Genomic DNA, 13,858 nt, shown 5'->3' on the forward strand with positions numbered 1-13,858 from the left:
CCGTGACTATTGATATTGTATTAATACTACATATATGATAATATTATAAATAATTCATTGGAAGTATCTGGTTGACACTCAACCAGAGTGTTTAATATTTTGTTTAACATTTTGGCACAATGGTTAAAAACATTTTGAATGATTAATCGGCCAAAAATAAATAAATAAATACAAATTCAAAATCAAATGTGAATTAAAGATGAATTTAACCGATAGCATTATTTTTCAATTCAAAAGACATCACAATAATATTGTTAATGTGAATAATAGTAGTGAAAATCAGACTTGAGCACTATTCAACACACTGTGACGCTGCTTGTCACCTCAAGCATCCATTTAACATTTTTTCAGTATTTTCCAATATGTATTCATGCTCGTTGTTTTGAAATTAAATTTTTGGTACCTAAAGCACGTATGTATTATGCATCATAAAAGTAGTTTTAATGTATTAATTATGCCTTGTAATGCACCTTATAATGCATTGTAATGAATAATTGTAACCACAGTTAATACATTATGGCCCGGTTTCACAGACAAGGCTTAAAGCGGCCATTCCCCGTGATGCCAATTTTCAAACTTTAGTTAGTGTGTAACGTTGCTGTTAGAACATAAACAATAATGATAAAGCTCAAAGTTCAATGCCAAGCGAGATATTGTCTTTAACAGAATTCGCTTTTCAAGGACTGCAGAGAACGGCTGGAATCGGACTACAGCCCTTTACTTCCCGGGTACATGATGTCACTATTCCGAGTGCCGACTGATATTGTGTGTGTGCGCGCATACCTCTAAAACACTTCTATGAAACTTCCTTTGAAATCCTGCTTGCAAATGTCTCCTAGTCAATCTGCTCGTTTTATTATCCAACTTAGGTTCAATATAAAAAGGCAAAACTAACGCTTCTGTTATTAGTGTTAATTAATATAACCGGTCTGACCCAATCGGTCTGCTGTCATTCCCTCGCCATAGTAGGAAAAAAATTGTGATCTCTAACAAAGATTGACGTTTGCACATGCGCTAGCAGACCTCCGTTACAATTCGATCGATCCGCATGGGTTTAACTGATGAAGTGAAGTTGACGCCATTGTTACTGTTTATTGCTAAATGCCAACCAATGCCGACCAATCACAACAGCCTGAGAAGCGGAAGCTAGCTGATATGGTATGGGTGGGACATCTTCAGACACAGGCTCTAAGCGGAGAACCAATCACGACAGACCTGGTCAGATTTACCAATCAGAGCATTTTGGAATGAGGGACTTTATATATAACGGAAGAAATCCAGTCGTTTTGTTAGAAGAGGGACAGCGGTGAACAATAGACTTGAAATATGTGAAATATAAAGCGTTTTTTGAAACTAGAACCATGAACATCCTTTGTTAAACACCCAAAAAACATAACCAAAGCTTCAAAAACAGTAAAAGAATGTCTCCTTTAAGGCTAGTCCCAGACTAAAATAAATGTGTGACCTGTCTTAACTGAATATAACTTGCCCAGAAATATCTTCAAATATATCAGTACCATTGTTTTGTGTCAAGATGCACACCAGTAATGTATTCTTCTAAGGTATTTTTTTAAAAGCGACATACATATCTTAATTCAACTAAGGCATAGTCCTGGCTTAAAGGAATAGTTCAACCAAAAAATTTGTCATGAATTACTCACTCTCTAGTTGATCCAAACCTGTATAAATTGATTTGTTTGCTTGAACACAGGGAAAGATATTTGGGTGAATGCTTGTAACCAAACAGTTCTCGGACCCCATTGACTACCATAGTAGAAAAAATTACAATGGTGGTCAAAAGTGCCCCAGAAGTTTTTCCTCTCCTACATTCTTCAAAATATCTTCCTTTGTCTTCAACAGAACAAAAAAAGTATATAAATTCATTTTTCCTACTATTGTAGTCGACAGGGTCTAAGAACTGTTTGGTTACAAGCATTCTTTTTAAATGTATTTCTCTGTGTTCATCAGAACAAAGAGTTTTATACAGATTTGGAACAACTCAAATGTGAGTAAATGATACATTTTTGGGTGAAGTATCACTTTAAACTAAGCCGTGTCTGTGAAACCGGGCCTATGACACTAATCAATTCATTGTTGCACTTTGCATTTTTAATTTGGTTATTATTCTTTACAACAACGTTTAATGTATTACAGCACAAATTATGAAGAATTATAATGCATCATACCCTTTAATAACCCTTTATAATGCATTATACATAAAGTGTTACCAAATATTCAATAAGAGCTCATAGGTGAGGCGCTGAATTAGTGTTTGGGTGATGTAGTGTTCTGCCCAGAGCCGTTGAAAAATAGAGTTACGACTAGGCATGGGTATAGTTAAGATTTTATCGATATCGATACTGCTTATCAATACCGGTACTTATCAATACTGTTATCGATACTACGCTCTTTAATTTGATGCAAAAACACATGATGTGAAAATATGTTAAACGTTTTAAGTTTCTTTATTACAGCTGAGCTTTAGAACTGCAGTTTACAAATGCTTCTGAGCAAACAGAAAATGCCACATAACAAAACGTGTGTTCCTGAGCATACCACTTATGGCACATAGCATGTGCATAGGAGCACATCATAATGTAATTCAACATACTGTATTTATTTAACATCACTATGGTTATTTGGCTGGTAGACTGTATTTCTTTTTTCCTTTCTGGTTTTAGGTCTACATAAATTTAAGTACTATTTTCTAAGCTAGTAATATTTTTTTAATTATATGTACTATTTTTTATAATTTTACTAGCGCATTTACTTCAATTTACTAAAGTAAGTAAATATACTCCGTGGCCGAATTATTAAAAACAATGTTATAACTTGATCTCAAATGAAGGACTTTTATTTTGATGGTTTGCCGCAAAGGGGTGTTTGACGGAAGCTTCCTCGTTGTGAAACGCGGATGCTGAAAGCTCCACAAGCACAACCATGCCACTCTTTCACTCATAAATACGCAAAACAAGCAGATTACAAATACATCGCGGAAATCAAATGGCCCTAGACATCGCACATACGTCGAGCAAACTTCAGCCGTTCTGACATCATTCAGTGATGGAAAATGACAGGCAGCAGCCTCTAATTAGCCATTTAACACCCGAATACACAGAGATAAAACAACGCAAGTATCAATAACAGTATGGTTTGTCATGAAGCTTGTCGATACTCTCGTATCGACCCAATTTTGTACCGGTCCAAAAAAGTACCGGATCTCGGTACCCATCCCTAGTTACGACACTCACATAGACGTCCTAATGTATTTAGCAAAAATAATAGTTCCAGACGGATTTGTTTGGAACTATTGAGGGCTCCATGAAACACGTGACCACACGGCGGCGAGATCGAGTGTCGTAACTCTCATATTCAACGGCTCTGGTTCTGCCTGTCTGTCTGTACCTGTGTCTGCATTACACCTGCAGCCTCCTCGCCCCTTCACCTTTTCTGTACGACAACTCATTTGTGGATCATTCAACTTAACGCGAGAGCCAAGAACTTTGTATTTATTTCGCATACATTGGACGGCAACACCAAGCATTCCACAAACATACAGTGGCATTATAGCTAATCTGGAGTTGCCAGTTCTGTTCTGTGCTTGGCGGCTGATTTTACAGACCTGTGGTCTCTTTGGCCAGAACAGGGTCTTATTTATGCAGTCCCCCGTAGAGATGGACCACAGAGACGAGAGCCACTTATAAGTGAGAACTGAGGGACAATCCATGCCGAAATCATCCAGCAACCTTGAGTGACATGTCAAGTGAGATTGCGTGGGTGGATGAGTGGGCAATGTGTGTGTGTGTTTGTCAAGTGTGTGTAGCCTATGAGTGGGTGATGCTGTTGGCCGTAAGAATATCAAGACGACAGGAAGCCATGAAAAACAAGGACAGAACAGGCATAGTCCGAAATTGAAATTCCAACATATTTTTTCCACATGCACTATACTAATACCATAGTATTCTTTGAAGCACCTCTGAGTATGTTGTAAATGCTATATAAATAAGGTACTCGGTACCATATTTTACATCAGAGTACCATAGTAAAGATTAGGGCTGCTAAATGTATATATATTTTTGTGTTAACACCTGTCTTTGTATTTTTATGTGTCAGTTCATATTATTGTATATGACATTTCAATTAAAGGAGCAGCAGGTCATCTACTGTAAATAAGCTTTGTTTTAAAGTTTTCTAAGTCTGAAACATTTATATTCAATATTTCTCTCTTGGACACACTGCAAGGCTTATCATATCTTGAGGCAGTTGGCATCATGAGTCCTAGCAGGCATTCATAACACAAGCAGCTTCGAGTACAGGGGCCGGTTGCATAAACATAGCCATGGTTTTAAGACAGTGTCTAATAATTAGTCTGACTAACTCAAGTCAGTGAAGAATGGCTGTTGCATAAAATAAGCTTGTGATAGTAAGACACTGATCGACTTAAAACAAAATGGCCGACAGTAGGCGCTAAACCCAGCTTTTCTTTGCTGAAAATATTTGCATATTAGAGGAATACAATGCTGTCAAATCAACTTAAATGGACATTTTTTGTGATTACAGTGCAAATAAAAACAAGGCTTGGACTACAGTAACTGAGAGCATTAATAGTGTAAATCGGTCAGTGTCACAAACCATCAAAGATGTACACAAAAGAAATCTTCAGCATTTTCATAAGACGTCCAGTTAATTGTATTGGTCTTGGAAAGCTCTTCCTCTTCATACTGTCCATTTATTCAAATATTTGCTACTGTATAGCACAATAGATAAACGAAAAGTAATTTTTTGTCGTAAATTAGACCCATCTAAGATTTTATGGTCAACTGACTTAAAAAGTAAACACTAGTCTTAACAGACAAAATTAGTCGACTAACTTGTAAGACTAGTCTAAAACAGTTTTATGCAACCGGCCCCTGGTGACAGGGTCACATGGCCATCAGCGTTGCTACTCCACACCATCAGAAAAAGCTTCTGGTGCCAGGCCACCAAATTTCTCTTGTCTCCATAGCAACCGCATCTCTCGTCAACCACAGTGCTTTGGAAATATAATCTGTAAATTCTCCCCTCGCAGCACGCTCGAACCCGAAAGCCCAGCGCAAGCTTTAACACGGGACCTCGACTGACGCTTATTCAAATGTTTGCTTTACATTATTAGACCGGTGTCCTATACCACCACAAAACAAACAAAACGAACGTGCGAGCAAGTGTGTTTGCTCAAGGAAGCTACGGATCGCGCTGAGTAAATAAGATTACAGTTCTTGTCACAGCAGCGGACAGGGAAAATACGTGAAATGAATGGCTGAGCAGCAAGCAAATATGGGATTTGACGAACAAAAAATTGAATTAATTATTTATGACAGGGAAATAGAAAATCAAATGCTGTTTGATAGATTTGTTGACATATTGGATGTGGAATGAGATGTTTGAATTATTAATGGTGATTTATGAAAACAAACATTACTTGCGACTTGTTTTTTAACCGCGAAAATGCATTAGCGACGGTTCTGAGATGTTCTGTTAATTAGCCGAGTTAAAAAGACTGTCGTCTGTCATTACTAGTTTTGACGGATGTTTGTTTGTAAACAGGAAATAGATAACACCATGGGAGATGCGTTTCGATCACTAAAGCACTAAAGTCAGTTTGGCTGTCAAGGAAAACAAGTTTTTTTGTTTATGTTTACTGTATATTTATAGTAACGTGCTAAATCTATAACGTAAGAAACATGATATTAATCCTAACGAAAGCTCTTGAGGAACTAAACTGTTGCTATACTAACCTCACCAAATTTGTGAGCGACTGTTTGGCATCACATTAAAATATTCTTGTAAAATATAATATATATATATATAACTTGTAAATAGGTCTTACTGAGACATTAAAAAAGCTTGAAATATCTATTAAAATGGTTGCATTATGATACAACTTAAATACTTTATAAGACCATCCTCTCCTTTTTGGGGTGTTCATACCGTAACTCGGAGATCAGAGACCCCCTCCAAAACCTCCCTGCTTTTCCCACCCTGCCCCAATCCCCTCTACTTCCTCTTATAATATCTGCTTTCCCAAAGCGGAACCCTTTTAAAGGAATGTCCAATTTAAAACATTCCCCTTGAGTGGCTTTCCATTCTCCAGAGGGCCCGAATCTCATTGCCAAAAGAGCTTTTTTCCAGCCCGTTGGGCCTCTGTTCAACCGGAGCTGGGCATGAGCAGCCAGCCTTTCCTTCTCATTCTCCTTTCATCTGTCTCTTTTTCTTCAAGTCCGTCCGTTTGGTCCCCCGTCATCCTCCTGCTCCGGTCCAGTCAGCCCTTGACAAACAAAGTTCTCTCATCCCTGGCACAGTGAAAGACTCAGAACATCTGTGAAGTAATACTTAAACACCGATTTTTTTGGCAAAACTCCTTGCGGTTGCTAGGGTATTCTAGTGTAAGTGTTGCTAGGTGATTACAGGGTGATTGTTATGGCTAAGTCAATCATTATTTTGCTGGAACCCCAGAATAAAAAAAAACATTTTTGTTAAATAAAATTACTTTTCATATATAAAATGTTTATTATACATCTATTTTTCAGTAAATTTCTGTAATTACAGCAAAATTCTGTAAAATAAAACTGTAAAAGTCACTTATCACGAAAAGAAAAAGCCACAATCTATACATTTGTTATCTAAATTTAGAAACAAATAGAGTGATGCTTACCTTATTTGATATATTTATGTTTGAGTGTGAGTTTTGAGTATGAGCATTCAAATATAGTTTATCATATAAAATCGTTATTACAGTTTTTTACAGTTGAAACTAATATTAAGACAATAATAGTAAATAAAATAATTAAAACAATAAAACAATGTTTTTGCTTTTTGTTGCTTTCAAAACATTTTTCTTTATTTTTTCTAGTAATGTTTTGTCCTAACATGAACCTGTGTGGGCAGCTCTACAGCTTCCAGTAATGTAGCCGCCAGACCATGTGACCATTTCTTGGTTGCCAGAGAGATGCCAAGATAATGTATTTATAGTATTTCAGTATTTTCACACCTTTCAATCAGATCAAAAGGAGAGAGTCATGATAAAGTGGGAGTGAGAAAATGGAGGTGGCCATCGTGTTCATATCAGTAATTGGGCGGGGTCTAAAAGAGTCAGAAGGGAGAAAAATATCCGTCCTTCATTCACTCAACCTCTTTGTTCGACACCCCAGCGAGAATTCTCCTATTCACGAGCTGTGCTCTGTTAATGTAAACTAATCCTCTCAATTAGGTATTGGTGACATTAATTGGCCCCAGTGTAATTGTCCCTTCACAGATGAGAGCTCCCAGCATGCCGCTCACTTGCTGCTTTCCCCTAACGTCATACCACTGGACCAAAGCCAACAACAACTCACAAAATAACTTTAAGACCCTGTTAAGCTATACCAAGTGCTGAGCCAAGCCGGGTTTTACGGTGCCTGATACCAAAAGCATGAATCATGTATTAAGGCCAATTCATGGTTCTGCGTAGGGTGTAGCCTACGCAGAACCGCGTACCCTGTGCGTACCCTATGCCATAGCCTGACGCGGACCTCTCCAAAAATGTAACAACGCGTCAACTCAACGCGGACCCTACGCGGACCGCAAGCGCTGTGATTGGTCGGTTTGGCAGCATTGTACTTCCTTCTACGCATTTCTGGCATCTTCTTCTCTGGCGTCTTCTTCCGGCAAGTTCAGAGTCCACAAAAGAACAACATGGCGAGCATCGACATCGATCAAGTTACTGAGCGTCTGATTGAAGAGGTTCGGAAATACACGCATCTGTATGTAAATACACGCACTGTTTTTCTACTTCGATCAGCTCCAACTCCATTAAGATGCGATCAGCTTCCATTGTCGTTTGCATACACTAGCATACACACAAAACATAGGCGAAGAAGAGCAAACACGTGTGAACACATAAAGAGCCAACTAGCGTTTCGGAGGTGCAATTGCAGTACGACGCATACTCTCAACGCAGAACCATAAATGTTCACGACGGCGTCATCAGCGTACGTAGGTGGCGTAGGTCCTACGCACGAGTATAACTTGAGCTTTAGTTGTGTAAAAAAGAGAGACGGGGTCTTAAACTTCTAGATGGTCATTTAGGCAATGTTCATTCAACCCTGTGGCCATAATATACCAAGTGAGTGTGCTTAAAAACAAACAGCTGCTTTTTTTACAGTCCAAACTGGAAATTTAGTTCATACACTTTGACGTGCATGCCTTGCATTAAATATTGTAGCTGATTTGAATGTGATTTAGCTACCGGAAAGAGTTTTAAACTTTAAGCTCTGTTTAACACCTATTTTACCACATTTACACAGTTTACCACAAATCAGCTCAGAATACACAAGTACTGTATAGTTAGCTGATTTTGTTGAGGCTTACTTATGTTTGAAATAATGGAAATAGGTCTTGTTTTGTTGGTCCATAGATTACCCCCCCCCCGACATAAAATCATATTGCTGCAATAAAAGTGCCCTATGAAATGCATTGTGGCGTGCACGGTTAAGGGATGAAGTTACTTAAGGGCTTTAAATCCTCGGTCGCCTCCTGCACTGACCCATGTGTGCGTTAAGGATTACTACACATGTGAGACCAGTTCCCAGCTCTGATCTCAGCATGTGCCGGGGTCAGACTAACCTGCACATTCAAACCCAGTGTGACATGTCATTCAAACAGTGCACTGAGATTTGAACTCCATTTGCTGCTCAGAAATCCTATTAGTTTATTTCTTCAAATGCAATAAAAGTTATCTACCCCTCAGTGTTTCCTCCCTAAAGGCACGTCAAATGATTTTAGCGATCTGAGAACTACTTTCATTCTTTTCGTTTTAATAGGCAGAAAACAAAAAATAGATCAATTATAAAGCTCCATGTGCTCCAGAGATATCCTCATACTGTTGAAATTAAAAACTCATTGGAGTAAAACGTAATCAGAATTTGCAGAGGCTCAACCACATGCATTGAATTAGAGAGCTATAGGTGTCCTTTTAATAATGCTTTTATTTTTATTTTTGGTAGGTTCATAACAGGAACTTGTTATCCATGGATTTTGACCGCGTCACCAGGACTGAGAAAGTCTACGACGACCACAGAAAGTTCACCTTGAGGATCCACTACGATCATGCCGGACGACCTACATTGTGGGCTCCAAGCAGTCGCCTGAACGGCGTCAATGTCACATACTCGCCGGGCGGCCACGTCGCGGGTATCCAACGAGGCACCATGTCGGTCCGAATGGAGTATGACCAAAATGGGAGAATCAGTTCAAAGCTATTTGCAGACGGAAAGTCGTGGAGCTACACTTATCTTGAAAAGGTAAACTGATCTAGAAATTCATCGTCTAAATAAAAAGCCAAGCTCTTTAGTCTGTGTTGAACCTTGTTAATTTGTGACATTAATAAGTTTTAACCTTGCATGCTTCAGCAGCGAACCCTGTCTAATGCGCAGCTTGCGTTATACACTGTTACAGTAAACAGCTTGACAGCTACGTCATTCCTAAAATACCACTGTGAGAGAAATAAAATGTCCCTGTCTTGTTAATGGGAACCATTATTGGAGAAATCCAAGAACTGTGATTTCTGGGTTTTTTGGTGTAATGTGAAGATGGCAGCTGTTTATTGCATTTACGTGCACGAGATACTTGAATCCCAATAGATGGTTTTAAAAGTATTGATTATGAGTCTTAACCTCACCCAATTTAATGTTTCTTGCCAATGCACTATCATTCTAAAATGGCCATGTGCTGGCACGATCGATAGATCCAAAGAAAAAAATAAGAGGAGCTGCTTCCTGTTGAAATATAAACTCTGGCGTATCCTCCCAATGACCTCCATATTAAGGTGACATTATTAGTAATGCTATCAGGGGGGCGATATGATGATTTTATCCTCATTTAATGAGATTTGCCCAACTTCATTTTTCAGTCAGCTCTGTGGAGCAGCATTAAGGTTATTTGTAATTTTTATGCACCCTGAAGTGATTCTGTGACACCCCACAGTTTGTTGTGCAGTTAGTCATGTGGCATAATGTGACTCCTGGGTTCTTAGTGACCTTCAATTTCATTGGGCGGAGAATTTAACATTTAAATGTTTCAAGTGTGCTCAGAATGTGTGGGGAATTACTATGCTTCATTAAATCTGCTTACAGACTATCGCTTTTTCATTTTCCTTCGGCAGTCTATGGTGCTGCTCCTATACAGCCAGCGCCAGTACATCTTTGAGTTCGACAAGAACAACCGCCTCTCTTCAGTCACCATGCCCAACGTGGCCCGGCACACGCTGGAGACCACCCGTTCAATTGGATATTACAGAAACACGTACCGACCCCCTGAGGGTAACGCCACGGTTTTGCAGGATTACAGCGAAGGTGGCCTGCTTCTTCAGACGATCCATCAAGGAACAGGCCGTAGAGTCATATACAAGTACGGCAAGCTTTCCCGCCTGCTCGAAATCCTTTATGACACGACACGGATTGCCTTTTCTTACGATGAATCTGCTGGTATGCTGAAAACCGTGAGCCTTCAAAGCGAAGGTTTTGCGTGCACCATTCGCTACAGGCAGATCGGACCCCTCATCGACAGGCAGATCTTTCGGTTTAGTGAAGAAGGCATGGTGAACGCCCGGTTCGATTACAACTACGACAACAGCTTCCGGGTCACGAGCATGCAAGCGGTCATCAATGAAACTCCGCTGCCCATCGACCTCTACCGCTACGATGACGTCTCCGGCAAAACAGAGCAGTTTGGAAAGTTCGGAGTCATCTACTATGATATCAACCAGATCATCACCACAGCCGTCATGACCCACACCAAACACTTTGATGCTTACGGACGTGTTAAAGAGGTGCAGTATGAGATCTTCCGTTCGCTGATGTTCTGGATGATGGTTCAGTATGACAACATGGGCCGAGTGGTTGCCAAGGAGCTCAAAGTGGGGCCTTATGCAAATACAACACGTTACGCCTACGAGTACGATGCTGATGGTCAACTCCAGGTCGTGTCCATCAACGACAAACCTCTGTGGCGCTACAGTTATGACCTGAATGGAAATCTACACCTTTTAAGTCCGGGAAACAGTGCCAGACTAACACCCCTCCGCTATGACTTACGGGATCGCATCACACGATTAGGCGATGTGCAGTACCGTCTGGACGAGGATGGGTTCCTCAGACAAAGAGGCAATGATTTCTTCGAATACAACTCCGCTGGACTGCTGGTTAAAGCGTACAGCAAAGTAGGCGGATGGAATATCAAGTATCGCTATGATGGATTGGGTAGGAGGGTATCGAGCAGGAGTAGCCAAGGACATCATCTGCAGTTCTTCTACGCTGACTTGTCCAGCCCAACCAGAGTCACCCACATGTATAATCACTCAAGCTCTGAGATCACCTCGCTCTACTACGACCTTCAGGGTCATCTCTTTGCCATGGAGTTGAGCAGTGGGGATGAGTTCTACGTTGCCTGTGACAACATCGGCACACCCTTGGCTGTTTTTAGCGGTGCAGGAATCATGATCAAACAGATATTACATACAGCTTTCGGAGAGGTATACCTGGACTCGAACCCAAGCTTTCAGCTAGTGATAGGATACCAGGGTGGCCTTTATGAGCCACTTACAAGACTTGTGCACATGGGCCGCAGAGATTACGATGTTCTTGCGGGCCGCTGGACCACTCCTGACCATGATGTTTGGAAGCGACTTAACAGCAACAACATTGTGCCCTTCAACCTCTACATGTTCAAGAACAACAACCCCTTGAGCAACAACCAAGAAACCAAGTGCTACATGACAGGTACATGACAAGTTCTTATACATCTTCTATCGAAAAAATTAAGAGACCACTCGAAAATGTATAGTTTTGTTTGTTTTGTGAACTAGTCTCAAGATTTCTCTCAAATTCCAGATGAAAATTATGTTTTTATTTGCATTCTCTCAGTCGTTCACATTGCTGTCGGGTGACTTTGTCATTCCTGAAGTTTGTTTCTGTTGAAATTCATCACACACTGGACTGAAACTGCCACAATACATGCAGAAATACTGATTCAAGGCAAAACTGGAGTGCTCTCTTAATTTATTTATGTGGCTGTATGTTTGAAAAAAAAAACATTTTTGCTGCACGAGATGTCATATAATTAAATCACTTTAATATCATTTTACAATCCACAAAAAAAAAACATGAGCACATGGTTCTGAGAATCCTTGCAGTAGATTATTGTCCAGGCTAGCATCCCAGTGTTCCAAGCCCCACATATACTGCTGTGAACAATGACAGCACAACAAAGATGCCTTTGTTCTTCATTCAGGTCATTCCTCTGAAATATCCCATCAGTCTTTGCTTTCTCAGCTTGTGCAGGAGGTAAATACTAGTGAATGCTCCCCAGTGTCAGACAAAGAACACAAAGGGGTCAGTGGAACTTGGAGCTAAGGGCTGTATTACTTTTTCTCTACTTGAAAGCAAAACAGCAGCCGTATTTGAGAAAACCAAAACAGTAGTGACATTTGTAGTCTGAGATGCACGTGTGCTAGTTTTTGACTGAAATCGTTGTCTTGTGCCCTTGCTACCAAAATGAATGCTATAGAATAAAAATCATTCAATTGTATGTATTCTGCTACAACCTTAACCTAACTCTTAAAGGCGGGGTAACCGATTTCCGAATTACGCTTTCACAACTGAGTCGGGCCGAGTACCAAAACAACCTTGTAGCCAATCAGCAGTAAGGTGCACAGTGCACAGTGCACAGTACGGACATTAGCCAAGCCGAGCACTGACGAAAGCGAAAGATGGGGGTAGGGGTGTGTTTGTTTTTGGTGATTTGAACATCAACAACGGCTAAGAGAAATCGGACACCCCGCCTTTAAGTTTTACAGTGAGGTATAGCATTTAGCCATCACTATTCTAATCTAGCAGTTAACTAGCGGTAATTTCCATGTCAACCAGCTTTACCAGCTACGGTTTGCTAGTCAAAAGCACATACAGTATAAACTGAAGGAAATCTGGTCTTTGGTCAGGGTATGTGTCTGTATGCTAATGTTATTTTGCACCAGCTGTATTTCAAGCTCAGCTAGACATTTAGCCGCTAGGCCTCATACTACATTATAAAGCTAGCTTCAAAAGAAGGATATCTAAAGAGATTGTTGGATATGTTGATATACTAGAGTGGGCCCATGTCTTTATGATTGATGGCATTGACATTTTCATTCCTCTCTGAAGCATGGGGGTTATTTCATTGTCTTTAATCACATTTATGTTTAAAACAGCTCTGTCAAGACAGTTGCCGGAGTGAATTTTATTGATACTGTCCATGACTTATTATTCACTATTAATATTATTTCATGCCCATACCAAAAAACATAAATACAAAATCCGATTAGTGAGAGAGAGATTGAAACATTTGGTCTTGAAGAATCTTCCATTAGCCAGATGTAGAAGTTTTTATTTGCTTGATGGAAGTTTCTTCACTTGTTTGAGGTTATAAAGTGCTACAAATTATTGTATTTTTTTGGAAACTTACCATTTCCTGTGGATGATTCATACTGAGTCTATGAAAACTAGTGTTGCTTGTATTGACTGCGGGAAATTATTTCAGAAACACAATCATTTGCAATGAATCACATTTTATAGTGCAGCTTGAATGTCACTTTTTACTTTACTTTTCACTTTGATTAAGGAGAAATTATTTTATTTCAGAATGTAACTCTAACTTGGCCATATAAATGAAACAAATTAAAGTGAAGTTAAAGAAAAACTGTGTGATGTTCAAGGGATACTTCACCCAAAAATGAAAATTCTGTCATCACTTACTCACCCTCAAGTTGTTCCAAACCTGTATAAATTTATTTGTTCTGATGAACACAGAA

General features: G+C 39.6%; 1 protein-coding gene across 13 annotated transcripts in view; it reads left to right on the forward strand.

The window, feature by feature from the left end:
- tenm4 (teneurin transmembrane protein 4) overlaps positions 1-13,858 on the forward strand; it is a 216,552-nt gene that overhangs the window by 188,606 nt on the left and 14,088 nt on the right. For all 13 annotated transcript variants that reach the window (XM_057350986.1, XM_057350982.1, XM_057350985.1 and 10 more), the window contains 2 exons: positions 9,021-9,317; positions 10,178-11,792. In XM_057350986.1, coding sequence (XP_057206969.1) covers positions 9,021-9,317; positions 10,178-11,792 — 1,912 coding nt within the window. The remainder of the gene's footprint in view (positions 1-9,020; positions 9,318-10,177; positions 11,793-13,858) is intronic.

The sequence above is a fragment of the Triplophysa rosa genome, linkage group LG14 (assembly GCF_024868665.1).
Source record: "Triplophysa rosa linkage group LG14, Trosa_1v2, whole genome shotgun sequence".
Classification (NCBI taxonomy): domain Eukaryota; kingdom Metazoa; phylum Chordata; class Actinopteri; order Cypriniformes; family Nemacheilidae; genus Triplophysa; species Triplophysa rosa.